This window comes from Pteropus vampyrus, unplaced genomic scaffold, assembly GCF_000151845.1.
Source record: "Pteropus vampyrus isolate Shadow unplaced genomic scaffold, Pvam_2.0 Scaffold84, whole genome shotgun sequence".
NCBI lineage: Eukaryota > Metazoa > Chordata > Mammalia > Chiroptera > Pteropodidae > Pteropus > Pteropus vampyrus.
In genome coordinates this window covers 221145-248338 of record NW_011888865.1, presented here as the reverse complement: position 1 = coordinate 248338, position 27194 = coordinate 221145, and the positions used below count along the sequence as shown (strand labels likewise).

Genomic DNA, 27194 nt, shown 5'->3' with positions numbered 1-27194 from the left:
CCTGGTTGCCTCTGAGGACTCTATTTCAGGAAAGAGAAGTGCTTTAGAGATTGGTAAAATAATATATTTTAGAGCCCTGACTGCACTCAATCCTTCTGAAGTAGGAGGCCAACATTCACACTGGGTCATCTGAACTGCAGAGTTGGATTGAGTGTAAGCAAGGTCCATAGTATACCCCAGACACAGGATGAAACTCACTGAAAGGCTTCCTTTGTAAGAGAGGTCTCATGGCATGATTCCAGGGTTGAGCTCTATAGGAGCCAGGGCTGCTGAGGGATTACAAGTGATCCTATAATATGACTCTCAAGTGTAACACAGACAGGACTTCAAATTGACTTTTACTCTCGTGTGTTATGAAGAAAATATGTGATATAAGACTATCTTATGCCAAGATCTGACAACTCAAGGCAGTGTTCCTTTTACTGAGTGTATAAAATTCTTAATACAAATAAAATATAATTTATTACATACACATTATAAAGTGCCTATTGCAGATGCTTTATGTATTTTAACTATTTTTAATCCTCACAACAACTCTGTGAGATAGGTACTATTATACCCATTACACATGTTAAAACAGACTCAGGAAAAAATAAATATCTTATCAATGACACATTTAAAAAGAAGCCAAGTGCCATAGAAGTCTGACACCAAAATATACTCTTCGTTACAGAGAGAACCTAGCACAGTTTGTGACCTATAGTCTTACCTAAACAAATATTAGTTTTTTTCCTCCAACTTTTTATTTCCTTTCTTCTATTACTGTCTCTTTTTAAATAGACCTTTTTAAAAGTGCCTAGACTTTAAAACCATAATTCTTTCTCTCTCCTTAAATTGTTTTCTCCTTATTAATTAACATGTGTGAGTGCATATACAGTACTATATGTTTGGTCTCTGTCTCTCCCATAAGATTATGAGATATCCCCAATTTAGTTTAGGATTAATGCTGCTTCATTTTAATCCATCTAAGAATTGCTTTGGTGAAAATAACAGTATTTTTTCATAGTTACAAATACTTTTTAAGCCCCTAATAATGTGCTTAAAATGAGTCAACATCTCCCACTATACAGCCTTGAAACCTTTTCTTATTTGCCCTAGTATCATGGAAGTTCAAATTAAAGTGTCTGATGTACAGTGTAATTTGAATTGTGAACTCATAAGTCATATGACTACATGGACAAGATTAGTAGCAAAAATCTCAGTAAGCTGAGATATCCCTGCTCATCAATTGGTTGATGCGTCTCTAGCTTACAGGGCATTGCAACGTCCTCTCCTCACATGTTCTTAGTTTACCGAGCTGCCAATAAGGAAAATCTGGGCTTAAGAGTTACTTTCACTATTGATTATCTATTTTAGTTTGGATAAGCCAATTTCTCTTAGTTTCTACATCTTCACTTGGAAAATGGGGGTAACAAGCTCTACTTTGACTATCAGCAACATTTAAAAATGTAGTATAAACATTTCTACAAATGGTCTTTAAAAATAAGTAAGGGGGAAAATCGAGAGGCCGGACAAATAAATGCTGTCACATTTACTGCTGATATCTACAATGGTGGCTACAAAGAGGGAGGAGAAACTTACTATTCTTCATATTAGCTACCATTTAGTGTGTACTTCCTATTTAAGTGATCTGTATAGTCACTCTCCGATGCATCGTTGACTCTGTAATGAACACATAGTGCCACTATATGCCAAGTAACTAGGCATATACAACTATAAACAAGACAGGAACACAATAACCCTGCAAGGAACATATTATTAATTCCATTTTATAGAGTAGGATGCCGAGACTCAGAGAGGTTAAGTAGCTTAACCTATAGCTGTGAATTCTTTTCATCCATAAATTTTTCTTTGGTTAATGAGGACCTCATGAAGTCAGGACCTGCCAGTTTAGTTTACCCTGTACATCTAGCATGTCACACATTGCCAAAGAGTAGATGCTCAATAAATATTTGTTAAATACGTGAGTGAATAAGTGAATAAATGAATGAACAAATAAGAGTTTGGATGGATTATAAGAAAGACATAAGAAACTAGAGGAATGCTGATAAATTGGAATTCATTGTTTTCATGTGCATTTATATTTTCACATCCTCAACTAACCACTAGCACCACGCACATAGTGACCAAATGCAAAGGTGTAGTTATTTGGCAGACCAGGCACTGAATACTAATTTAAGGTTATATGCTGTCCTTTTAAACACAGCTCAAAAACTTTACATCAACATCTGTGTAGCATGACTATCTAAACTTCCTTTTTATGTTCTTAGTTCTATTGTGATGACAAGCCATAACAAAAACTTGCTGATTGAGTGCAAACTGCTGAGCCATTCAGTATTGATTCTTTGATTAATTATTAATGAAAGAAACATATTTTATCTTTGGAGCACAAATGGTTTAAGGCACAGTGTCTATCATCCAGCATCCTTACTTATTTTTATAGCAAACCTGTCATCTGAGTTTGTCTAGATCACCACTTAATTTAACTGTGCCTTTCTTTCCTTATCTTTCATATAGAGATACTGGTACAAATCTTTCTCAAAGCCATTATGAGGAACTTCTTTAAAAGAATGAATGTTAAATTACTACTTCAATATCCCCAGTCGCATAATCAAATAATTTATATCTTCCCTCCCCACCACCACTTAGAGTTCAAAGAAATGAATGGTTATACAAATTTAGCATCTTTCTTGAGTGATTGAAGTGCCCACCCCTTTATCATCTCAGAATACTCGGTTTACTTATTTTCAAGTTACGTAGTGATATGTGAAGATCTTTTAACAGTGAAATTTCTGTGCAGCGGCCATCTTTTATAGTTTACAAATAGGAGACATATTGTCAAATAAGCCTGTAGACATTGGGCACATTTGCGAACTATTTACTTTTTCAAGGAATGAAAAAGAATCCACCTCAGCCAAAGACTGGGCAATGTTTTCTTTTGTCTTTAGGTGAATTGAAATTGAAATGAGTTCAGGCATCAAGCCAGTTCTCTTCCTAGTCCTCCCCTTCCAGCTGAAGAAAAGCAGTTAGTGGAAATTATGCTGCCTATTCCTACTCACAAAAGGAAACAAATGTTCCAGTACAAAGTCAGTAGGAGGCATTTGATACCAGATGAAGTCTCTTTTCTTTCATGGCACTTGGATTTGTCCATAAACACACCCACACTTTTCAAGAAATTGTTGGGTTTTTTTTAGGTTCTAAGTAAGGTCTAAAGGTGAGCTAATAAAATTTTTTAAGAAAAATATAGAGAGATTCATGTACTATTCCTAAGCATCTTTTTAAGAAGTGAAAGCTTAGACATTTATTCTCTTTTATTAAACTTAATGTGTAAACTTTTATGAACTAGGTAAAAATTAGGTAGAAATGAGGCATATCTTTGAAAAAAAAAACTTTTTTCTACATAACTTCTTTAATGTTTCTTGATTTAATCCTAGGTATAACAATCAATTAAACACCAAATACAATCCTGATTTTTAGTAAAAGTTCAATATTTTTAAATGAATAAATAATTGGATAAATGGAAGATTGAAAGAATGTTCTAGCCTACAACTGAGAATCTTTTCTTTATCTAGATGTTGTCCTGGACACTCTGACTTTCAAAATGAAAACTGTCCATGCCTGCCATGAGAAATGGTTATGTAAAAATGTTTCACCTGTGTTAGAAACTCCACCAGTGCCTTTTAGAGGAAGGTTCTGTATCTCAAAATGGTATTTAAATGTGTTATGCCTTAATATGTATCCCTGAGATTATACTTCATTGTGGTTAATGTATGTATGTGTGTATATTATATATATGAGTATATAATATATATGATATTTTTGTGAAATGTATATATACATATACAAATTCACATATACATACATGAATTTGGTGGTAGCATTCTAAAACCCTATCTGCATATGATCTAATCCATCCCTGCTTTGCCACGGTAATTAGAATCTTTGGCCTCATCCTAGGATGAGAGAGCAATATACCTTTAGTTGTAATACCCATCCAACATTAAGTGCTATGAAATGGCAATATAGGTAATAAGGTTCTGTCTCTAAAATGTTGTGCTGTGCTTTGCCACCAGAGATTTGTACCTTGACCTTCTAAAAAAGCTGCTGTTTTCAAATCAGCTTTCATTTTTTTCTGAGATTGTCACTTTTGCCATCTGGTAGGTGTATCTTCTGGGAGAGAAGGAGCTTCGTGCACAAAACCTTTCAAGGAAGCATCATTGTATAATTCGCTTGAGGTTAAAGCCAATATTCTAAAAGTTGGTTCATTTATTGTGATGTGGCAGGTATGAGAGGACTTTAAAAACACATTGTTCTTTTGAGGTGTATACATAAAAGATTGAAAGTGGCAGAATATGGCAAGTCACATTAATTCCTTAATAAGAATGATTAACCCACCTGAAGTAAAATGGTAGATCAACATTTTTTGTCAGCTCTACTTACTCTTGGACTTCAGTCTCTGAAAGCTATTTTAGGAAATCAAAGAAGTGAATGGGAAATATCTTTTTGTTGCCTGAATCATAAAAATAAAATTTATTTCCACCGCGGAATAGAAGTAAATACTCCATATTTCTGCTTCTGCTTGTAAAGGATAAGTAAAGAACTGAAGAGATTTTTATATTCTGGTTAAGTATCTTCCAAAAGAAATATTTTCCTTTCTGGTACACTCCGATTCAGTTTATTTACTTTACATTCAGATGTAGATGTATTCTAGAGTTGATGCTGAGAATTAAATGTTTTAGATTGTGTTCTTAAATCCTTAGTCAAACCTCATATAAAAATATGAGCTTTTTAGAGAAAAATGATTAGGCAGAATTTTAATAGATGAGAGAAGACTCTAAGAGGAATATGAAGTAGATGTCAAGCCTCGTTTTCTTTTAAAGTCTGGATTCTGCCCATGATTAGGGAGTTAGGGAAACCATGGGGGTGAAATAGTTCCTTCAGGAGGCTTCTATTGGTCAAACTATTGTGCACCTCATGATACCACAGGAGACTGAAAAAGTTTTTTTTTTCTTCAAAAGGTGAACTGCTTAGTCTTTTGTAATTGGTAGAAACAAGAATAAGTAGAAAGAAGCAGATATTTAAATATCTATTTTAAGAAATAATTAAGATAAAACCCATGAAATGCTTAACATAGTAATGATCAATGAAAATAAAGCTCTCATTCATTCATTTATTCAGCAAATACTTACTGCCTATTTACTATGTGTTCATAAGTAAAATGAACATAGTCCCTTATCTATATATTTAATCTTTATAATGTATTGTGATAACTATGGCAGCAGAAGCAAGATCGGTGTACTATGGGAGCACAAAGAAAGATCATCTAAACCCAGTAGGTGTTCAAGCATTGCAAGACAGATGATTCTTGGGCTGAGTTTAGAAAATTGGGAGTAGAAGCCATGAAGATGTAAATGACATAATTGTGTTTGGGAGGTTATAAAAAGGAATAGAGAGGAAGAATAGAGGAAGATGGGATATGAGGAAAGAAGGTGTAGCTCAAGAAAGGCTTTTGTGTGATGAGCAAAGAAGGTAAACATTATTCAATAGCTAAGGACACCCATTTGTTTAGTACTTTGTAAGAGTTAGATCATGAAAGAAGAGTTAAAGATTGACTTGGTTCTCAGGGAGCTCTGATTAAAAAAATAATAATGTATTAAGAAAAGTCAGAATTATAAAACAAGCTGGCCAATAAAAGGTAATATGTGGTTGTGTCGTGCTAAATTGCATGGTACAGACTTTTCCACTTCAGCATAGGCACCACCTCAAGATCCTTTTCAGCTCAGTACTCCCAGAAGTTTGCATAGTTTGTTAGAACTGGCACATAACATAAAAAGCATTCTCAATTCCTAATCTATAATAGTGTGAAATAAAGTAGACCCAACCTAGTTGAAAGAGCACAGTCTTAAGATGAAAGACCCAGGTGAAGAACTGAGTATCCCATTAAGTTTCTTTGCATTCATTTCAAATTCATTCAGTTATTCATCTCACTCTCTCTATTTTGGGGATACCTGTGATGCACACAAGGTTTGGGGCTTGACGAAGATAAATCAGAAACAATTGCTGACTTCATGTTCTCGAAGATTAGGCTAAGAGATAATGAAAATACACATATACACCAAGACAAGATAGGAAGTGGGAAGTGCCTAAGAAAAGGTGTAACCATCTTCTCTGGTACCTTGGAGGAGGGACAATTGCTTCCAATTGTGAGGATTGGGTTGGTGTGAGATGAAGTGAGACTTCCCCAAGCAAATGATGGTTACTCCAGGCCCTGGATAGGCAGAATTCAAATAGAAGGAGAGGGAAAGTATGTGAGCAAAGCTGCAAGGTTTATAAGGCTTATATATATACATAGAAAAGTGAGTGGTAGAGTTGGTTAGGGTGACCCCTAGGTGGAAAACGCCAGCAGGAAATGAGGGTAGAAAATCAAGGTGGAACCTGATCATGAAGTGCCATAAATGTTATGCTAAATAAATTTAGATTTTATTATCTAGGCAATAGGGAGCCAATGAATGTTTATTTTCTCCCTCTGGCATCTATTTGGCATATGTATATATTCTGCTTCCTCACAAGATTGTAAGTTCTGTGATACCAGAGCCTTAAGCATTAATATCATGTACATAGTATGTATTCAAATTAAGTGGGAGAGAGATGTAATTTTTATTGAGTACCTTTTATGTGTCAAACAATATTAGATGCTTTTACATATGAAAACATTTTTTTCAATAGTCTAACAATCACTTCTTTAAAATGATAAAAATAAGATCCAGAGAAGTTAAGAAACTAGCACAAGGTCACACAATTAATTAATAAAATGAGGCTTCAAAGTCAGATCTGTCAGCTCCAAACTTTTACTCTTTTCACTATATTATAGTGTCTCATTGATTGAAGGAGTCATTCATTTCTTAAATACATATTTCTCTCTTTTCATTAAATTTATTGGGGTGACATTGGTTAATAACATTATACAGGTTTACATGTGCAATTCTATAATACATCATCTGTATGTTATTCTGTGTGCTCACCACTCAAAGTCTAGTCTCCTTCCGTCACCATGTATTTGACCCCCTTTATCTTTTTTTCCTTCCCCTTTCCCCTTTCCCCTCTGGTAACTACCATACTGTTGTTTGCATCTATGAATTTGTTTCTTTTGTTTGTTTATTTGTCACTTTCTGTTTTATATCCCACATATGAATGAATCATATGATTCTTCTTTTCCATATGACTTATTTTGCTTAGCTCGATACTCAAGATCCATCCATGCTGTCAGGAAATGGCAGTATTTCATTCTTTCTTATGGCTTTCTTAAGGCTTGTTTACCCAATAATCTGACACAGGGCACTTAGGTTGTTTCTACATCTTGGCTACTATAAATACTGATGCAATAAACATAGGGGTATATATGTCTTCATGGATACATTTTTTCAAAACTTTTGTGTAGATACCCAGAAGAAAAATTGCTAGGTCACATAGTAATTCTATTCTCAATTTTTTGAGGAATCTTCTTACTGTTTTCCATAGTAGCTGTACCAATTTACATTCCCATAGCAGTGTATGAGGGTTCTTTTTTTCCCTACAACCTCTCCAACACTTGTTATTATTTGTCTTGTAGATAATAGCCATTCTAACAGATGTGCACTGGTGTCTCCTTGTGGTTTTGATTTGCATTTCCCTAATAACTAGTGAAGTTGATCATCTTTTCATACGTCTTTTGGCTATTTGTATGTCTGCTTGGGAAAAATGTCTTTTCAGGTCTTCTGCTCATTTTTTTTATTGGATTGTTTGTTTTTTTGTTCTTGAGTTCTTTATATAGTTTATATATTAGCCTCTTATCGGACATATTGTTTACAAATATCATCTTCCATTCGTTTGGTTGCCTGTTTGTTTTGTTGATTGTTTAACAAATTTTTTTTGAATGCTTATGTATGTGCCTGGTGCTGTTCTAGGAACTGGGAATACGGTACAGTGATGAACATGACAGAAGAGTCCCTGCAGTGAGAGAGTCAGACAACAACAACAACAAAATAAGCCAATAAAATAAGTTCAGATGATGATAAGTGATATGAAGAAAATGACAAGTGGACAAATAGGGAGTGATGTAGAGTGGTGGTGAGTCAGGGCAGGCTCCTTTGAGATGATAACACTTAAGCTGACTTCTGAAGAATAACAAGGGTACAAAACTCCTGGCAGTAAATATAAAAGCAAACACAAAGCACTCAAGGCAGAAATAAACTTGAACTTGAACCTCTATGGTTAGAAGACCATAATAGGAACTTGATGACTGAAGCGATGGAGGAGAGTAAAAGTGGAACTCAAAGAGGAAATAGATATTTGTGACTTAAAAAATTTTGCCCCCTACAAAAACTATAGGATTTAGATATTAACCCAAATTCTTAGGGTTGCAAACAAAGCAAAGGCACCTCAAGGGGAATGGAATACATGCAGCTTGCCTTTTCCTACCTTCACCTCCCTTCTCCCAGCATATGCCTGCGAGGGAACGTGGAGTCCATTTGCTCCCAGAACATATTTCTGTTTCCTGGGTCTAGCACTGTGAAGTTAGGGTTGTTGAATACCAATGAACAGATTTTGAGACCAGTGACAACGTGGCTGAGGTGAGTTTAGACTCTAGACCCCAAAAAATGTTGATCTCAACATAGCTCTGATAATTATATATGGGTTTTTTTTGTGTGTTTTTGTTTTTGTTTTTGTTTTTGTAAAGGACACAGACTCTGCAAATGACATTGCCTTAAAAATAAAATTAAATTAAAAGGGCTTCGACATTTTTCCCAGTGCCAGTGGTCCATGTATATGTTGAATAGAATAAAAATGTTTGCTATAGATTCAGCAGAGCTTTAAGTAGCCTTTGTCTAATGCTTTGCTTGCTGGAAGAATGTGAAGCCACACTAGGCACAGAGGAGCTTGCGCTCCAGTTTTTAAACAGGTAGCCTATACATGCTTTTAAATTCTCAGTGCTGCTGCCGAAAAGCACTTCATGTTGAAAATCCTTTTGCTTTAGGAGCTAGTCCTTTATTTTATGTTCTGAGGTGGTAAATCATATTATTAACCTGGTAAGTATTAAACAGTGATAGACCTACCTCTTCCTTCCCTTCCTCAAGCATTCTGTTGCCTCAGCTCCTTAGGTTCTCTTTTAAACTAAGACAAATGGATGAGAATCAAGGGTGGTTTCAGGAAGCTATAATACGGGATAGCACTTATTAAGCACTGGGTGTACAATAGGCTTATCAGCATTTATCGTGTCCTTACAGTGTACCATGTTAAGTGCTTTATGAGAATTATAGAGTATTTCCAGAAGCAGTTCTTAAACATTTTGGTCTCAGGACTCTTTTTTTACTGAGGAGCTCTGTACTCTTTATATGCATTTTATCTATCAATATGTATCATATTAGAAATTAAAACTGAAACTTAAAAAATTTTATTAATTTGTAAATAACAATTAATTCATTACATACTAATAAGTAACTTTTTATAAGACTTAACTATATTTTCCAAAACTAAAAGGTTAGCAAGAATACTGACATTGTTTTACATTTTTCAAATCTTTTCTATGTCTAGATTAATATAGTACATCTAGAGTCTCTTCATCTGTGTTTACTCTGTTGTACATGATCTTTTAGTCAAAGTGAATGAGGAAAATGTGGCTCTTTCACAGATCTATGAACGGAGAAAGGCAAAATATTTTTATAGCCTTTTCAGGTAATTGTGGCTATTCCTCTTTAATGTTACACTAAAACTTGACAAATGGTTCTTTTTTACAGATTAGCTGCATTGAGGAATCTGAAATCACATCAGTGAACTTTTTGTACTAGGTTACGCTAAAATTCATTCATCTATCTTACACTTTAAATGAACCTTTATTCATGCATGGGTTTGTAATATGTATTGGCTAGTAGGAAAATATTGATTCTCCGAGTTATGTAGATTATCCAAATGTTGACATATTTCATTATGCAACATCAAAAATTCCAATTTCTCAATATTACTACCCATACCATCAGAAAAGTTGGGAAGAATTAGGAAACTCTTATGTACATGGTGGTAGATGCAAGGTTTTCCAAATTCTAATGTTGGATTGAAAACTCAAATTTTACAATTTTCAACAAATACCATCAATTCCTTTCTTGAACAAACAAACTCACTTTACTAACTCTTAGGTTGTCAAATACTCAAGACTGTATAATCTTAGTTGGTATATCAGTCATTCTTTCAAGTAAAAATGGCACTCAATGAAAATGTGGATAGTTTCACTTGCAACTCGATTACACAAATTTTTTTTTTTTCTTGAGAAAACATATGCGATATACAGAAGTGCTTGAGGCATACCTCTCATTTCATCACATAGAATATTATGGACTCAAAGATTTCGATTTTATGAAATCAATAATTTTCACTGCTTCATCAAAGATATTAAGTGAAACTGACTTTTTTTTCCATTGTGAATGTTACGTTTACTGAAAAATTCAGTAAATACGAGTGCATTTTGATGTCACTGTCTTGACATTTATGCTAAAGCACCAACAGTTTTATCCACCATTGCTTTAGCACCATCCATGCAAAGGTAAACACAGTGAGAAAGACAAATAACATCCTATTATTATGAAAATACCTTTGATCTTGAAGATGCTTTGACTACTGCTAGTTTATAACCAACCAAACTATTATTATTTCCTTTTTTTCAGATAAAGAAACTATAGTTTAGAGAACTTAAGAGAATTGTTCAGGTCACAGGCCAGGATATGGTAGAGGTAGGATCTAAACAAAGTGGGAATGATTCCAGAGCTTGCTTAATTCATTTCAAGAGAGTGACACCTAATAGCTGATAACAAATGCCCATTTCCATCCCTCTTGGCCTCGTCAAGATTGGTAGAGGTAGGGGTATGGATTGTTGTGTCAGGGTCACAATTGGTTATTCTCAAGTTACTATTTCAAAAGAGAGTTATTTTTAAGAGACTTAAGTTTGTAGTTGTAGCAAGTGAGCACCTACAGTACTGCCAAGAAATAGTAGAAAGAAAGAATAAGTGTACACTGCCAGAAATTTTTTTAAAAGTCTAGGAATCAGCCTTTTAAAAAATCCTCATGGTTCAGTAAAGAGTGAAAAGAATAAGATTGTTTTGTTCAACAGTTTGTGGTTTTCAAAGATTTGGAATAGAAAAGAAGATATAAATTGCTGATTTGAGAGAAAATGGGAATATTATACTTGTGAAACCCAATGAATCAAAAGAAATGGTGTATAAAGTGATCATTCTCAGATGTTGGCATTTTGCAATATCCTGGGCAATAGGAAATGAGGAAATTATCTAGAATAAAGGCAGTGGGAATAGAAAGAAAAGGATAAAAACAAGAGATACCCAAGAGATAGAATCAACAGAACTTGGCAGATGATGGATGAGAGGGCCCAGGGAAAGAAAGAGCCAAAGATAAATTTAAAATATTATGCCACGCCTACACTGTTTCTGTGTATATGGCACATCTCCCCAATTAGGCTATAAGCTCCTTGACAAAAAGGACTACATCTTTTATTTTCCTTTGTTCACAGAATTTGATACAATTTTGAGTACATAGTAGATAGTCAAATAAATAAATGAAGAATTAATTAGATGATTCAAACTTTAGCCCTCTGACATTAAACCAAATCACCTCTGATAGGTCCCTTCATCTACCTTTCCTTGTTAGCTCGTTAACATAAATTATTTTAAATATTGTTCAGTTTAGTTTAATCCAACAAATGTTAACTAAGCATTGCTGTCATCAAGAATTAGACTGAGAGCTAGAAATACAGTGGCAAATAAATATAGTGTGACCTCTTCCCTCCAGATACTAAAAATCTAGAGGAAGAGATACACATATACAAATAACTTTGTGGTCTTAGTCACATTATGAATGAAGTTGTGTGGAATCATAGAGAAAAGGGCTGTCTCTTCTGCCTGAAGCAGTTGGAGAAAACATTGCAGGTAGTATTTGAGGTGAATTTTGATGTTTGAATAGGAATTTGACAAGAGAAGGAGAGAAGAAGCATTCCAGGCAGAGGGAGCAGTTCAGTTCAGTTCAAGCAAGAGTTTATTGAGTTCTTTTCACATATAGGTTCAACATGATTCTGGCATAGAAAATAAATAACTCAGTTTTGATGCTTGAGATTGATGCTTACACTAGAATAAAGAAGATAAACATGCAAACAAGTACAATATGTTATAATTGTGCAATAATAAGCTTGTGAACTAGGCACCAAGTAATATAGAGAAAAATGAAGGGAAAAATGAGCTCCTGTGCTGGGTCTGGAGTTTTTTGTTTATTTGTTTGTTTTTTACTTGCAGCCAAAGGGTATATAAGGCTACACAAAACAAAGTACAAGTTAGTTGAATAGTGAGCAGTTTACAACATGGTGACCCTTAGATAGTATCTCTGGCTTGCAAATATATTTTCTTTAGTCCTCACAATGTTGACCTGTTTGGCAGCCATGGAATATGCCTCACAAACTGCCAGGTATAGGCAGCATAATTGATTAAGAGCATATATAATTTTCCAACATTTAAAAATTGATATTTTACTTAAGAAAATTTGATTCTTGACTTCTCTCAGATGGAGGAGGGTGACAATCTTTCAACATTAGGCTCCCGTTCTAGAGCATCCACCATCCATAAGACCTGAATAGCACTTGATTTCTTTAGGAGAGATATATAATCAGCCCCCACTTCTCCTTATTTTATTCCCAATACGAAGACCATTTACTGTCTAATCACACTCTTGCTCTCCTGGGCCCACTTCACTCTCCTATGTGTCTTGTCTGCCTTCATAGCATATGAGTTTGAGATCCATTATTTTGAGCTCATTCCACCATAAGGTTAGAGTGAAGTTAGTCAGGCCTGGAAGCCAAATGAACAACAAGGAAAAGCAATGAAGTTCTAAGTTGGGGTAGTGGTAATAGAAGTTTAAAGTAGCTAGATGAATTTGGAAGATATTTTATGGGTAGAATCAACAGGACATAATGTTTAATAAAATGTAAGGACTGATGGGCAGGGAGGAGTCAAAGATGACCATAAGGCTTCTTATGTGGTAACTGACTGATTCGTGAACTTCCCCATTTCTGCCTTATTTTCTATATACCCAAACTATTCTAAACAGATGTCATTTTAATCTTTCGTATGCCAGGAAGTTCTCAGAGAATACAAGCAGAGATGTGAATGTAAATAGAAGATGTAATGAGGTCGTAAGAGAGAGTCTCCATTATTACCAACTCACATTGGAAAAATGATCAAGTTGATACTATATTGGGAACTGTTGACAAATTTATATTAAGTTCTAGTGACATTTCAGTTAAATACTGTTGCAGGGAACAAGATAGATGTTCCCTGGAAATTTTATAGTTGGAGCATCATTGACAACATCCTAAATCAGATCTTAAGAATTCACAGCTCAATATTATAGTTGATCTCAAATTACTTTCCTTGCTTTCTGACTCATTCCACTCATCCTAGTATTAATTTAGCATGAGCACTATTCTTGAATTAATCATGCTAACATATCACGTTTATCATGTTATTTCTTAATAAGAAAACCTAGTTTATCCATAGAAACCAAACTCCTAGCTCTGACATTGAGAAAATGTTTACATATACCCTCAAAAATTTGTTGTGAGGCTTAAAAGAAATAACTGCCTGACATCTATTCCTAATATTTCTTCAATTACTCACCTACTGTCATTCCAGTATCTTAACTATTCTCAAGATCTAGCACTGTGCCTGGCCTACAGGAAGCACTCAATGAGTGTTTAATATTGTCAGTATTCTTTCTCAAGATCTCAGTTTTCTGCCACTTCATTGACACTGACAGATTTCTCAAACTTGAAAGGATCCAAACTGCATTCTTGATTTATTTCTCCCAAACTGGTTTTCTTACCTGCATCACAGTCTTCTCCATATCATATGTGGCGGCCCTGTCCAGCTATGCATAGTCTTTGATTTTTCTGTTTTCCTCGCACATTCCAACCTTGAATAAGTTCTGTCAATTCTACCTCAAAATCATGTCTCAAATCTCTCTATCCCCACTGCTACCAGCCTACCAGCTGCCATCAATTTCTGACCTGGACTGCTTCAGCTGGTCTCTCTGTCCCCCGCTTTGGCTCTCTCCAATAACTTTTTAAACAGCAGCAAGTGTAATCTTAAAATCAGATCATGTTACTTCCCTGTTTGAAATCTTCATGACGCTAAACCTTTATGGTGTATTACTGGCCCCAAGTGTCTCACCCCTGCTACTCTAGCTAACCTCATTTCTCCCTTCCTTTCCTTGTCACTCTATAGCTGTTCTGCTCTCGTTTCAGTTTTTTGAACAGGTCAAGCACTTTCTTCTTTTTAGGGCTTGGTACATCATGTTCCTCTACCTGGAACTCTCTTAACTGCAATGCTGCCTCACATCATACCCCCCTTTCACCTCTACTCTAGGTCTTTCTTTACTTTCGCTGAACATTTTTGGCCCTTTTTTCTTCTTCTCCAATTTTTCTGTCTCTATCTTCCAAGGAAAGTTTAGTGTTAGCAACAAAGCACTATGATTTGATCATTACTTTAATATACTCCTATGACTTTTATTACACTCACATGGCTATCAGTGAGTGCTTCTTCATCTCTGAAATCTTGAACCCTGAAATACCACAATGTCCACAGCCTGCTGCCCGCTCTTCTATTCCCTGTCTTTCATAAATCTATACTTTGACTTTGTTATGGTCTCAGTCTTTCTATCCACTTCTGTTCTTCCACCCTACAATCATCCTCATTTGTCCTCTTCCTTTTCTGTTTTTTCTGATTTATATTACTAATTCTGTTGAAAGTCAACTACATTTGATTTTCACACCTCAGCCCCAGAGCCACCAAATCTTTCATTTTCATTGTTCAGGGTGACTAAGTTTATGGGAGAAGATCCCATAATCACACTGACCATGTCCCACCTCCGTGCTGCTCAGCTGACCCTTACAGATCTCAACCTGTCTCTCACCTCACAGTTGTAATTCTAACCCTTTACTGCTTTACTTAAGTTTCCAAATTTATTCTAGATTTTTCCTTCTGATGTCCTGACATCTAAATGTATAAAGCAAAGACATGTTGTCAGTCAAGAACTCTTTCAGCTTCCTTCTCCTCTACCTTGAGATAACAATTTAACTTTATTTATGGGAATTTGGTCATTTTCATTTCAAATAAAAGGGTATTCCTCTCCCTACCTAAGGTATGCTCTCAAAAAACCACCTTTTATTTCTTTTTTTGTTAGACAACTTTTACAAGTATAATACTTATGTATGCGTTTATAGTAAGATATAAGGAAAATTTAAAGATGGATTCACTCAAGTTGACAAAAGTAAAAAAAGATCTATAAATCTGATTTCTATTGATAACTACTAATAATGTGTTAGTGGAGAAATACTTCCAAATTTTTTCTATACGTGTATATTACAAAGTGATTATAATTTAAACCCTATATTGTATTCTATTTCCTAAAGATCTTTCATCTCATAATACTATTGTATTCCTTCATGTGTCTATACTTAACACATGTATTTAACCAGTACCTATGGTAGGACTCAAAGAATGGGAGTAGGTACTATTCTCACTCTTCCTTTAGGATTTTGCTTCCTGTACACTCTCCATCTCTTCTGTACCTTCAATCTTACTTTCCAAGGGCTTCTTCCCTTTAGCCCAGACATGCTTGAGCCCCTACCCTCCATCCTCTAAAATCTTTTCTCTGTTCTGTCTCCTTCTCATTGGACACTACCATTAATCTCTCCTAAGAACAAAACTCTTTCACAAAAACAGCAATCTGCCTTTACTAGATTGCCCTTTACTTCTTAAGAGTTATTTGGCCTACTGTAATCTGTCATTCTCTTCCCCCCTGTTTGTTGAAACTGCTCTCTCTCCAGTTCCCCATTCCCTTAAAACACTTTACTATAAATTATTAACACTACGATCCTATGATACCAAACCAACAGTTACAAATTTCCAAATGCAGATTTCCTGATGGCTTCTCTACTCAGCAGCTTCTAGAAAAATACAATTTAATATAGCAAACTGTGGACATTTTAAATGCAGCTCCTAAAAGTTGTGCTTAAGTGAAAACAGGCATCTCTTATTTCTAGATCGAGAACTGTTTCAAGTCGTGAGTTGTTTTTTGTTTTGTTTTTAATAATAGAAATATAATACTGCAACAATGCTTTGGACACAGATCTTTGCACACATCTCTGATTATTTCTTTAGGATAAATTTCTAGAAATGAATTTCTATATTAAACACTATTTTAAATTAGTAACATAGCATCTAAAAATCAAAGAAATTCTTTGTCAATAGAATGTTCTGTAAATGCATATGATTATAATATCACTTTATTTTATTTTCCTCTTCTTATTTGTAACCCCATTTGGGGGTGATTTTCTTTTGGAGAGCAAATTTTTAATGAAAAAGGAACTTTTTTGAGGATGTTGTATTTATATTTACAACCATCAATTAAATGGCAAAGTGTCTTTCCTTTTTGCTGATTCTTTTTCTGAGAGGGATGTAGTGTAGTGCATAAAAGGGAAGTACAATTTGGCTGGGAAGTGGACTTGTGTTCCCGGGTGAGAGTCAGCAACTGTGGAGGACTGCGAACTAGGAGAAAGAATGGCCCATGCCAGCCACATTCATCAGTCATGGAATCTGCCCAGCTGCAAGGGAATAACAGCCCACCCAGAACTCTGTACAGGCCTGCCCTCACCAGCATGGCACCTCACATTTTCCATCAACTGGGTCAAGTATCAACATTTGGTTAATTAGTCACAATTTTCAGGATCTAAGGGTGTCAGCCAGGGGTCTGCCTGTTCACATGGAGAGATTGTTGCTCAGAGGAGAGATGTTCAGGGGTCTGCCCCTGCAGCTGGCTGGCTGTAAGATGATTGTCAGGGGACTGGAGTGATTCAGCCATGGGGAACAGCAGGCAATAATTTCACTGTTGCTTTTTATCTGTCCCTCTCTCCATTGAATGCTGCTGGCTGGTAGCAAAGACCTAAAAAGGAAGACTGAAAGATAACAATAAGGGATTTGGGAAAGCGCTTTAAATAATTTCCTTAGCTGAATTCAGATGAACCTCCTCTAAAGAACCATGGTGAGTGGCCAGGCCCAGCTGGCAGACTGGTTTTAATTACACATAATGCTTTTTGGAATCCATGGGACCAGAAACACAGCCCCAGTTTCAGTCTATCTCTACCTACCTCTTTTCATTGTGGACTCTTTGATTCATTTATTCTTTTCTTCAGAGTATATTTGATGGTGGGGGGATGTATATTAGTAAATGCCATAGCCACCATATTCTCCAGCAATTCTAAAAACAATGGTTAAATGTTGCTACATTGTCATCAAAACCGTTATTTTAAAGACTGATCGATTCATAGAATGACTTTAAAATACAACAGTAATCCACTTCCCCCTGTAAAAATTCCTAAAGCATTCCTTTTTTTTTTTTTTTTCTGTTGGGAAAAGCAGTTTCCTACAAATCTAAACAGAGAACCAGAAGAATCCTTTAAAGTCATCCAGTTTAACTTCTCAATAGACACTGGATCGCTCATGTCCAGTGACTAGCCAGATGCTCATTGAGGGAAGAGTCCCCTCTACCTTTTAAAATAGCTCAATTTGGACAGCCTTATCTCATCATTCATTCTTCACCTAAGCCACAATTTGAAAACCTAAGCTTTCTATTTTTATTCTTATAGCCATAAGAAAACAAAATAGCTTTTACTTCTACATTATATTTCTTAACACACTGTAGACTTTTATTATATCCTTTCTTACTCTTCCCTTTAGGGCTTGAATATCCCCCATAAGTTGATTTGTCTGTTCATTCATTCATCAAATATTTGTTGAAAGATACTATGTGCCAAACCAGGCACCAAGAAAAAAAAAAAAAAGATAAACACGGTTCCTGCGTTCTGCAAGCTCAGTTTGAAGGAAAGATAGACTCATAAACATATAACTTCAAAATAACACAGTGCATGACATAGATAAGCATAGAAATCTACAAAAATTCAAAGAAGAGTGATTTACCCAGAGAAGAGGAGTTGGGGTGATCATTTAATATTTCTTACAACAGATGCCATCTGAGCCTTATCTTAAAAAGTGGGAAGAAATGGGCCAGTCAAGGGGAAGATGGGAAGTTTCTGGTGGAGAAAACAGCATGAGTAAAAGCCAAGAGACAAGTTACAGTATGGACTATGCAGGAAAGAGCCAGCAGTTCAGTTCAGTGTCCTTGGGGGTAAAAGTATAAAACTGGAGATAAAAGTAATAGGTTAAGAGCTAGATCATGAATATCTTTGTCAAATGACTAAGTTTTGAGTGCTCTCTCCAAAAATATTAATATTGTTAGGAGAAAGCATTTGAGTATCTCCCAGTCTCTGCTTGCCTCCTTCCCTACCCCCATTAATCAAGAAATTTTTATCCCTGAGGTGCCAACTCTAGTAATACCAATACACTCTAATTGATTTACTTGAAGTTAGACCCAAATTGCATTGGAGAGACTCATCTTCCCATCTTTTTCTTGTAAAATCTCTAGATCTTAGAGAAATTGTCTCATAAGTTACCTAAATGTTGTCTTGGTGATTATCTATATGACAATGTAGTTGAGGTTATATAATGAAAACCACCAGGTACCAGGCTATCACTGCCTTGTCTGTTCTCCCTTGAATTCTGTGAAGGCAGAAATCACCCCTGTAGCTTTAGTTTTTAGTACAGTCACATAGGAAAAACTCATCCAATACTGATACAATCATCTAGTGTCAATAGATAATTAAAAACAAAAATGAATTTATTTAAACTCCTCTCTGAAAAACCTCATGATAAAGATTCATCTCATCTAATTCTCTCCTTGCTTTCTTCATTCCAGCCCTATGGTCTGTTTTTGGGGGTTTTTTTTTTTGTTTTTTTTTTTTGGACCTGACATACCTTTTCTCACCTAAGAAATTTTACATATGTTCTTCCCCTTGCCTGGAACAATCTCTCCCCATTTCCAACTCTCACCTTGACCCCCTTAAAGATAACTGCTATTCACCTTCTGGAAAAGCCCCTATGTTTGGTTCTCCTGTTACCTACTCCTGCACTCTGTACTTCCCCTTCATATGCCTCATAAAATGACATATCACTGTTATAACTCCAGGGCTTGGTCTAGAGCCTGGCACAGAGCTGGTGCTTAATACATATTAAAACCATGATTACATGACTGCTACTAGGTAATATCTCTGTTCAATGAGCATTAGAATTTTTCAAAGAACAAACAAAATTTGAGAGATGTTAGAAGTAAAAAGGTATGGGATATTAGTTGCCATGGTTTAATTATTAATTTAAACCTTTCACCATTGATTTATTAATTTGAACTTTTCACCATAAATGTACAATTGTGAAAACACCCCTCTAGAATTTAGAGTTTTATTAATCCAATAAAAATTGCTAAACAAAATTGTTTGACATTTGAAGTGGTATATAACTGTCAAGTTATAGCTGACCTTATCTTGACATTGAACTTTTTTGACTAATTGAATGCTTTAATTAATTTCTCTGCATTAACTACTAAGTTCTTAGTCATCATCTCTTTTTGCCCAAGAGCAGAACTTAATCAAGTGATCATCAATTTAGTAAGCTGTATTCGTCATAAGAGTATATAGAGAAATTAAATATCCAGTGACAGGGGACTGTTCAAATAAATGATAGTATATGACCTTGATTAAGTATTACTTAGTCACTTAAAATGAATACTTATAAAGACTACCTAGCTGCATGGAAACAAAATATAATGCAGATGCTGGAAAAAAAATCAAAACATAATATGGAAATATAATGTAGCTGTGGAGATGGAGATTAAGATAATATGTAAATAAGAAATATGTTAAAAAAGATGGAGTTTGTGAACTTGGGGGAGACTTTTAATTGTTTTACATGCAAATTTCAAAAGGCTATATGTACCTTAGATGTCAATAACTATAATTTGCAAGAGTAATTATGAAAGCTTTATTAGAATATAAACCATTCAAATTTACATGCTGCATCAGTAACATTCCTTTTCTATATCCACTGCAAATTAAAACCTGTTTATTACTGAAAAGTATCTCACATTTATTATGACTCTAGAAGGGACCCTGACTTCTGAAGTCAAAAGTACTTTGTTACATAGGAATACATTTAATCGATGGATAGGCAATATTAGATCAATACTAAAAATAAAATAAAAACACCCAAATGTTACTACTCTGACAAATCAAATATTTTTTATGTTACTGTTTCCTTCTGTTCTTTTTGGTATGTATTTTTTTTTTAATTGACACTAATGACTTTTTTGTATTTTTTAATTAGTAAGTAAGCTTTTATTTCCTACTTTACAATTATCATTTTAATTGCTGTATAAAGGAAGCATTTCTTAAAAGCAAAAATGTAAGGCCCTTTGAATAAGCAAAAACTTAAGGTCCCTTGAATTCTTGCAGCACAGGAACAAACTCCCTGACCTTCCTTTGTCTGCTGATAGAGCACTTTATAGCTTTGCATACAAGGCTGTTATCACCTGATTTCCATTTGAGTAGTAAAATGATAATGCAGAATGCAAAGGGAACTAGGTTTGGGTGACAGCCACATCATTTAATGTCTACTTATTATTTCTACAGGGGAATTCTGGCCTGGGATTCAGTATTGCTGGAGGGACAGATAATCCCCATATTGGAGATGACCCTGGCATATTTATTACGAAGATTATACCAGGAGGTGCTGCAGCAGAGGATGGCAGACTCAGGTAAAGATTGGAAATGTTAGAATTATTTGGAAAGTAAACCTGCCACATCAATGAAACACGTTTGTAACTTTGAAGAATAATAATTCTACAAAAGTTCTGCACTTGAAAGAGAAGGCTGTCAAAGCAAGCTTTCTGCAATGACTTTGCAGATCTCTTATTATTTATTGGGTTTCAAACAGTATTTTATTTGTACTCGTTGATGGCTACCACATTCAACAACAGGCCAGGCACTGTGAGGAGGGAATGCAGATATATCTTTTGTTTCATCGAGCCTTCTTCAGTCTAATTGGAAAGAAGAATCTTATGAGTTGATGAGCAAATAATAAAATGTATAGAAAAATAATATATTTAAGTAATAGTAGCAAATGATGCAATGTTATAGACACTGTTTGTATTTACAAATTCAGCAAACATTTATAAGGGCTTAAAGTAGAAGTTTAAACAACACCTAAAATATAATTCCACAGGAAGACTCCATTCTAGGTCTTAAATAATAAGATTTTGCTAACCCTGCAAATATGAATGAGAACTCAGAGGGAGAAAGAACAGGTGTCTTAATGAAGTGGGAAACAAACTTGGCCGAAGACCTCAGGGCTAGATTAAGTAGGTGAACAGGGTGGAACCATAAACTTCTCAGGGCAGAGTAGTTGCTGCTTGAGTCAGGGCCCCTTTCTTTAAAGAACTAAAGATTTGAGGGTGGGTGGGGAGTGTGAATCACCCCATGGCGCAATTTGCAAATTATATAAAATTCTATCAGAGATCAAAACACTATCTAAAAGACATTGTGCATTGGAACAATTACTAGAGACTTCTCTGGGAAGAAAAACATGTATACAAAAATAATATATTTTAAGTAATATTAGCAAATTTTAGTGCCTCTACTATATTGTAAATCCTCTCAGACCAAGCAGTTATATATAGAAGTGCATCAATAAATTCTTTCTGAATTAATGAATGAGGTTTTGAATGGATGAGTGCATAAAATGATAAGAAGAAAGAGAGGGTAAATTAATGAGTAGAGGGAAGGAGGATATTGTGTCCTGCAGGTAACTATAACTTTAGCTTGTATGGAGCCACCCTGAGGAGTATGACCTAATTAGCCAAAATGTAAGCTTCATAGGCTTTCCTTACTCTGTTTTTTTATCAGTCATAAATAAGCTAATTTACTGTTTTTATTATAAAGCAGCCAAGGACAGTTTTGTTCCCTACCCAATTGTTCTGGTGCAGTGATTACTTTTGGCAGCTGCATCATTGCAGCTTGTGGAGGAGAATCACAATTTTTTTTCAGGTTCATCTGTATCTCCTAACAACAAGAAAAGAAATGAGTGACACTCCCTCAGGAAACACATGCTTTTTGACAATAGAACTTTCAAGCTGAATTGACAAAATTAGTTTCTGAGTGAGGAAATATACATGCTACAGAATGAATGATTTGAAATAGATGCTGTGTAATTCTATGAGCCATTGTGCAAACTTAGGCTTGTTCATGGCGGATACTGGAGAGGCTTCATTTCTAAAAGTGTAAAATAGAGGTGTTAGAGGATAATTCAGAAATTGGTGGGCCACCATCATTGTTTCCTACTACTCTCTACCTCGAAGTAAGACAATTTCCATCTCTTAGCCAAATTCTGACTTAAAGCTTGAGGTAGAACAGACTTTATATTATGTGCTTACCCTACAATTAGAATAAAAAGCAGCATCTCTGAAAATGCCACCACCCTTTGCCTGCAAGTACAGGTGGCAATAGTAAGTCTGCAAAGGTAAAAGTAAGTTCTGCTGTGTTGGAAGCATCATTCCATAGTTGTAAAAAGAGCAAACATAATGATAGCTTACATTTACTGAGCTTTTTGTATGTGTGGGGCATTGTGCTAAGATAAATAAATAGATGATAGATTGATAGCTAGATGATAGATAGATGGATGATAGAGGATAGATTAGATAGATAGATAGATAGATTGAAGATAGATAAGAGAGAGAGAGAGAGAGAGAGAGAGAGAAAGAGAGAGAGAGAGAGAGAGAGAATAAGTAGGTATAGAGATGTAAAAACAAATATAGATAAACACAGACACACAAGCTTCTATATACTATTATTATGGCCGTAAGGATATTCAGATTTAAAGACTTTAAGAAGATCACCAGCTAGCTTTGAATACATTCAAAAACTAATCCCAAATGTCACTTATGTACTCTCTAAACTCTTATTCAATAGTAGAATCCCCTATATCTCTGCCAAAAAATTCCCACAGGTAAAGTTTTCATAATATTAAGGGGAAACTCTAAACATTACAGAATTTGTTATTTTCTATCGAGCCATGGTTTTCTTTATTCTGACCATTACCTATTGGTCTTTGTTTTGGCTTCCCATCATGACCTATGACTATGTGTACGTATATTGCCTCCCAAGGTTGTGCAATGAACAACCTGAAAAACTCTGAATACTGGTCCTAACTGAAACAAACAAATATACCTACTCCCAGTTTACATTACAGACTTTTGCCTGTGTGAAGACAGCTATTGGTTGGGTTTCCACTTCATTTTGACAGATCCTTGCTACTATTGCTGAAATTGCTTCCCACCCTACTGCTTTCTGCCATAAACTTGAATAGCTTGGGAACATCTAAGAGTATAAAAATAACAATCAGTTGAAAATATGAACAGATACTTCTCCCAAGAAGACATACAAATAGGCAATAGATATATGAAAGATGCTCAACTTCACAAGCTATTGAAGAAAAGGAAAATACAAATCAAAATCACAATAAGATACCAAAATACAAATCAAAATCACAATAAGATACCACCTCATACCTGTTAGAATGGCTACCATCAGCAGAACAAGTAATACCAAGTGTTGGAGAGGTCTGGGGGGAAAAGGAACCCTTATACACTACTGGCAGAAATGTAAGTTGGGACAGCCACTATCTAAAACAGTGTGGAGTTTCCTCAAAAAAATTAAGAATAGAATTACCATATGACCTAAGAATCCCTCTTTTGGGTATTTACCCCAAAAATTTGAGAACATTTATTTGTAAAGATATATGTACCCCGATGTTCACAGCAGCATTGTTTACAGTGGCCGAGACATGGAAACAACCAAATTTCCTCCAATAGATGATTAGATAAAGAAGATCTGGTACATATATACAGTAGAATGTTACCCAGCCATTAGAAAGATGAAATACTGCCACTGGTGACAACATGGATGAATCTTGAGATTATCATGCTAATCAAAATAAATTAGACAGCAAAAGTTGAGAACCATATGATTTCATTCATATGTTGGATGTAATACTGAAAGCAACAAAGAAACATGACAAACAGAGACTCATGGATACGGACAACAATCTAGTGGTTACCAGAGGGAAGGGGTGGGGAGGGGTGGGGAGGGGATCATCATGAAGAGATGATCAGTATAGTGATACTGATCATCTCTTCATGTGACAACATAAATTTGTCACAAATATATGTTGATGGAAAGAAATTTAACTTTGGGTGGTGAACACCCAAATGCGATATACAGATGCTGTGTTATTGAATTGTACACTTAAACTTATATGATTTTACTAGCCAATGTTATGCTGATAAATTTAATAAAAAAGAGAAAGAGAGGAAAAAAGAGAAAGAAAGAAAGAGAGAGAGAGAAAGGAAGGAAGGGAGGAAGGAAGGAAGGAAGGAAGGAAGGAAGGAAGGAAGGAAGGAAGGAAGGAAGGAAGGAAGGAAGGAAGGAAGGAAGGAAGGAAGGAAAGAAGGAAAGAAAGAAGGAAGGAAGGAAAACAAAAAAAGAAAAAATGGCAGCATGATATTAAGTATAGATGTTTTAGAATTGGCAATTTATCTAATTCAAATCATACAATTTAAAGATCAGGAAACTGAGGCTCAGAAGAGTGACTTAACCTGAGGCATAAATTATTTGGGGTTCTGCTTTATCTAGGATCCCAATGTCGTGACCCAAGTATTTAACATTCTAAGGTAGTGTTAAGAGGCACTACCACCCATGTCCACCTAAGGAGTCTTTTCTCAGTGTGACAGGAACTCTTTTTGCAGCTAGACCAACAAGCTGTGAGGAATAATTTATATCTCACCATTAGTTCTTACAGACAGAGTAGCACATTACAATCAGCTCTGGAAATAAATAATTTCTAATGTCTGTATACTAACATAATTGGTCTTGAAAAAGTTAAACTCTTTTAGTCGCTATTGTCTCATCTGTAAAATGATGAGAATAGTACTACGTCATTGAGTCGTTCTGAGGATTCAGTGAAATAACCCAAGTCCTGTCAGGCAGATAGTAGGTACTCAATAAATTTTAGCAATGTTTTCCCCTTTTCCTTACCTGCCCTCTCTACTTCTCAGTCATCTTTCTTCTCCTCTTGCCTCTGTTTCTCTTTTTCTCTCTGCTGTCCTATTCTCTTTCCTCTCACCCCTTCTACTTTGTTCAGTCTCCTGTTATCCTCCATATCTTTCCCTAAGTTTCCCATTCATATCCATTTGCATCCCTTTATCTCTTGGTCATAACATGAGAGTAAAGCTCATTTAAAAATAGGTATGGTACTAAGAAGGGTTCTATATTTCTATCCTCAAGTTTATAATGCAGTCAACTGAATTTTTATTCACTTAAAAAACAAGCCCACAAATTAAACATAGTGGTTTTTTTTTTTTTTTTTACTTGACAAATTCTTTGGTTTTTCTTCTGAGTTAGGGACCTTAAAAATTTCAAATGTATCCTTTCCATGATAAATTATATTTTTAACAATTAAATAATACTAAAATTTTCAGAATAAGTTAAAGCCCAGAAAAGTGATGGAGCTGCTCCAAGGAGAGTAGTATTCTGGTCTCTACATTAGTGGAAATATAATAATCAGATCAATAATAATAATAACCGATGTAGTGCTTCAGAGTGCCAAGTACTTTTCTTGCATTAATTCATTTTAAGTATACAACAACTTGATGACATTTATACTTTTATTACCCTCATTTTTAAGGTAAGAAAATTGAAGAACTGGAAGATTAAATAATTTAAACAAGATGGTACTGCTGTAAATGTTGGAGCCAAAATTTGAACCCAGGCAGTCTGGCTTCACCATTTATATCTTTAAGTTTGAAGTTATACTGCAGACAGAGAGTTGACTTTCTCTCTAATTAGGTCAGGCCCCAAACTGAGCTCAGGTCTCAGTGGTTGCTCCAGAATATTGATATAAGAAAAAGAACATACTATCTGGAGTCAGAACACCCAAGTTTCAAGTTCTGCTTTCTAGCTATGTGCCCTTGGGCCTCTTTGTAAACATTCTGTGCTCTAATTCTCTTAATAGTAAATTGGATATAGGAGCATATATCTCAGGAAGCTGTGATAAGGATTAAATTAAATAATAGCGAATATAAAGTAGTTGTATAAAATTCATAGGCCCTCAATACAACTCAGCCTGCAGAGCCAGCCATTTAACTGAATGTTGAACTTGAGCTCCAAGTCTATGAAAGCCAGGAATGAATACCTATGGTGTACAGAATATAAGATGATCCCCAGTGACCCACATCCCTATATAATTCCTTCCCCTTAAGTGTGAACAAGACCTAGGGCTATGATGCCATATCACTCCTATGATAATATTACTATATATGGCAAAAGAGATTTCACAAATGTAATTGAGGTCCCTAATCATTTGACTATCTTGGCCTGACCTAATCCAGTGAGTACTTTAAAGGCACAAAAAGATTGTCTTGCTGGCCTGGACTAAGTCAACTTCTATACTGTGAGAAGACCTATGGAAAGGGCCACATGGCAAGGAAATGAGGGCAACCTGTAGAAGCTAAGAGTAGTCTCCTTTGCACAGCTAGCATGATAGGAGATGTCAGTCATACACCTGAATTCTTTCAATAGTCACATATGCTTGGAAGAGGAGCCCAAGCTTCCAAAAGAAATGTGGTCCAGGTGACACCTCCACTGTAGCCTTGTGGGCCCCAGAATAGAAGACTCCACTAAGTTGGGCTCAGACTCCCAACTCAATGGAACTCTGAGATAACAAATATATGTTGTTTTAAACTCTTAAATTTGTGGTAATTTGTCACACAGCAATAAAAAAAAAAATCTAATGTGGACACTATGGAATTCTGGATCCTGAAATTTATTTATGGGTGGGCTGTAGACTGGCTTGTCCATTGGGGCCTCTGCCAGTACTACCAAACTCTAAACGTCAGAAATACTGATCAGGCTTCATGGCTAGTCTCAGCCCTTCATCCACCTTGAAGCAAGAGTCAAAAAACAGTCAGAAAAAAAAGACAAAAAGCAGTCAAAAGTAGGGAAGAAACCAGTCCCCCAAGGGGAGGGACAGCAGAGACAGGGACCTCCTGAGATGTGTTATTACATCTGATGGCTGGAGATGTGAGTCTGAGCTGAAGTGAGGGAGAGAGCC

At 35.5% G+C, this 27194-nt stretch overlaps 1 protein-coding gene across 1 annotated transcript in view; it reads left to right on the top strand.

Annotated features, from left to right (window-relative positions):
• The window catches only part of DLG2 (discs large MAGUK scaffold protein 2), a 1459931-nt gene that overhangs the window by 1249861 nt on the left and 182876 nt on the right, over positions 1-27194 (top strand). Inside the window, exon 9 of the mRNA XM_023532491.1 lies at positions 20663-20787. Coding sequence (XP_023388259.1) covers positions 20663-20787 — 125 coding nt within the window. The remainder of the gene's footprint in view (positions 1-20662; positions 20788-27194) is intronic.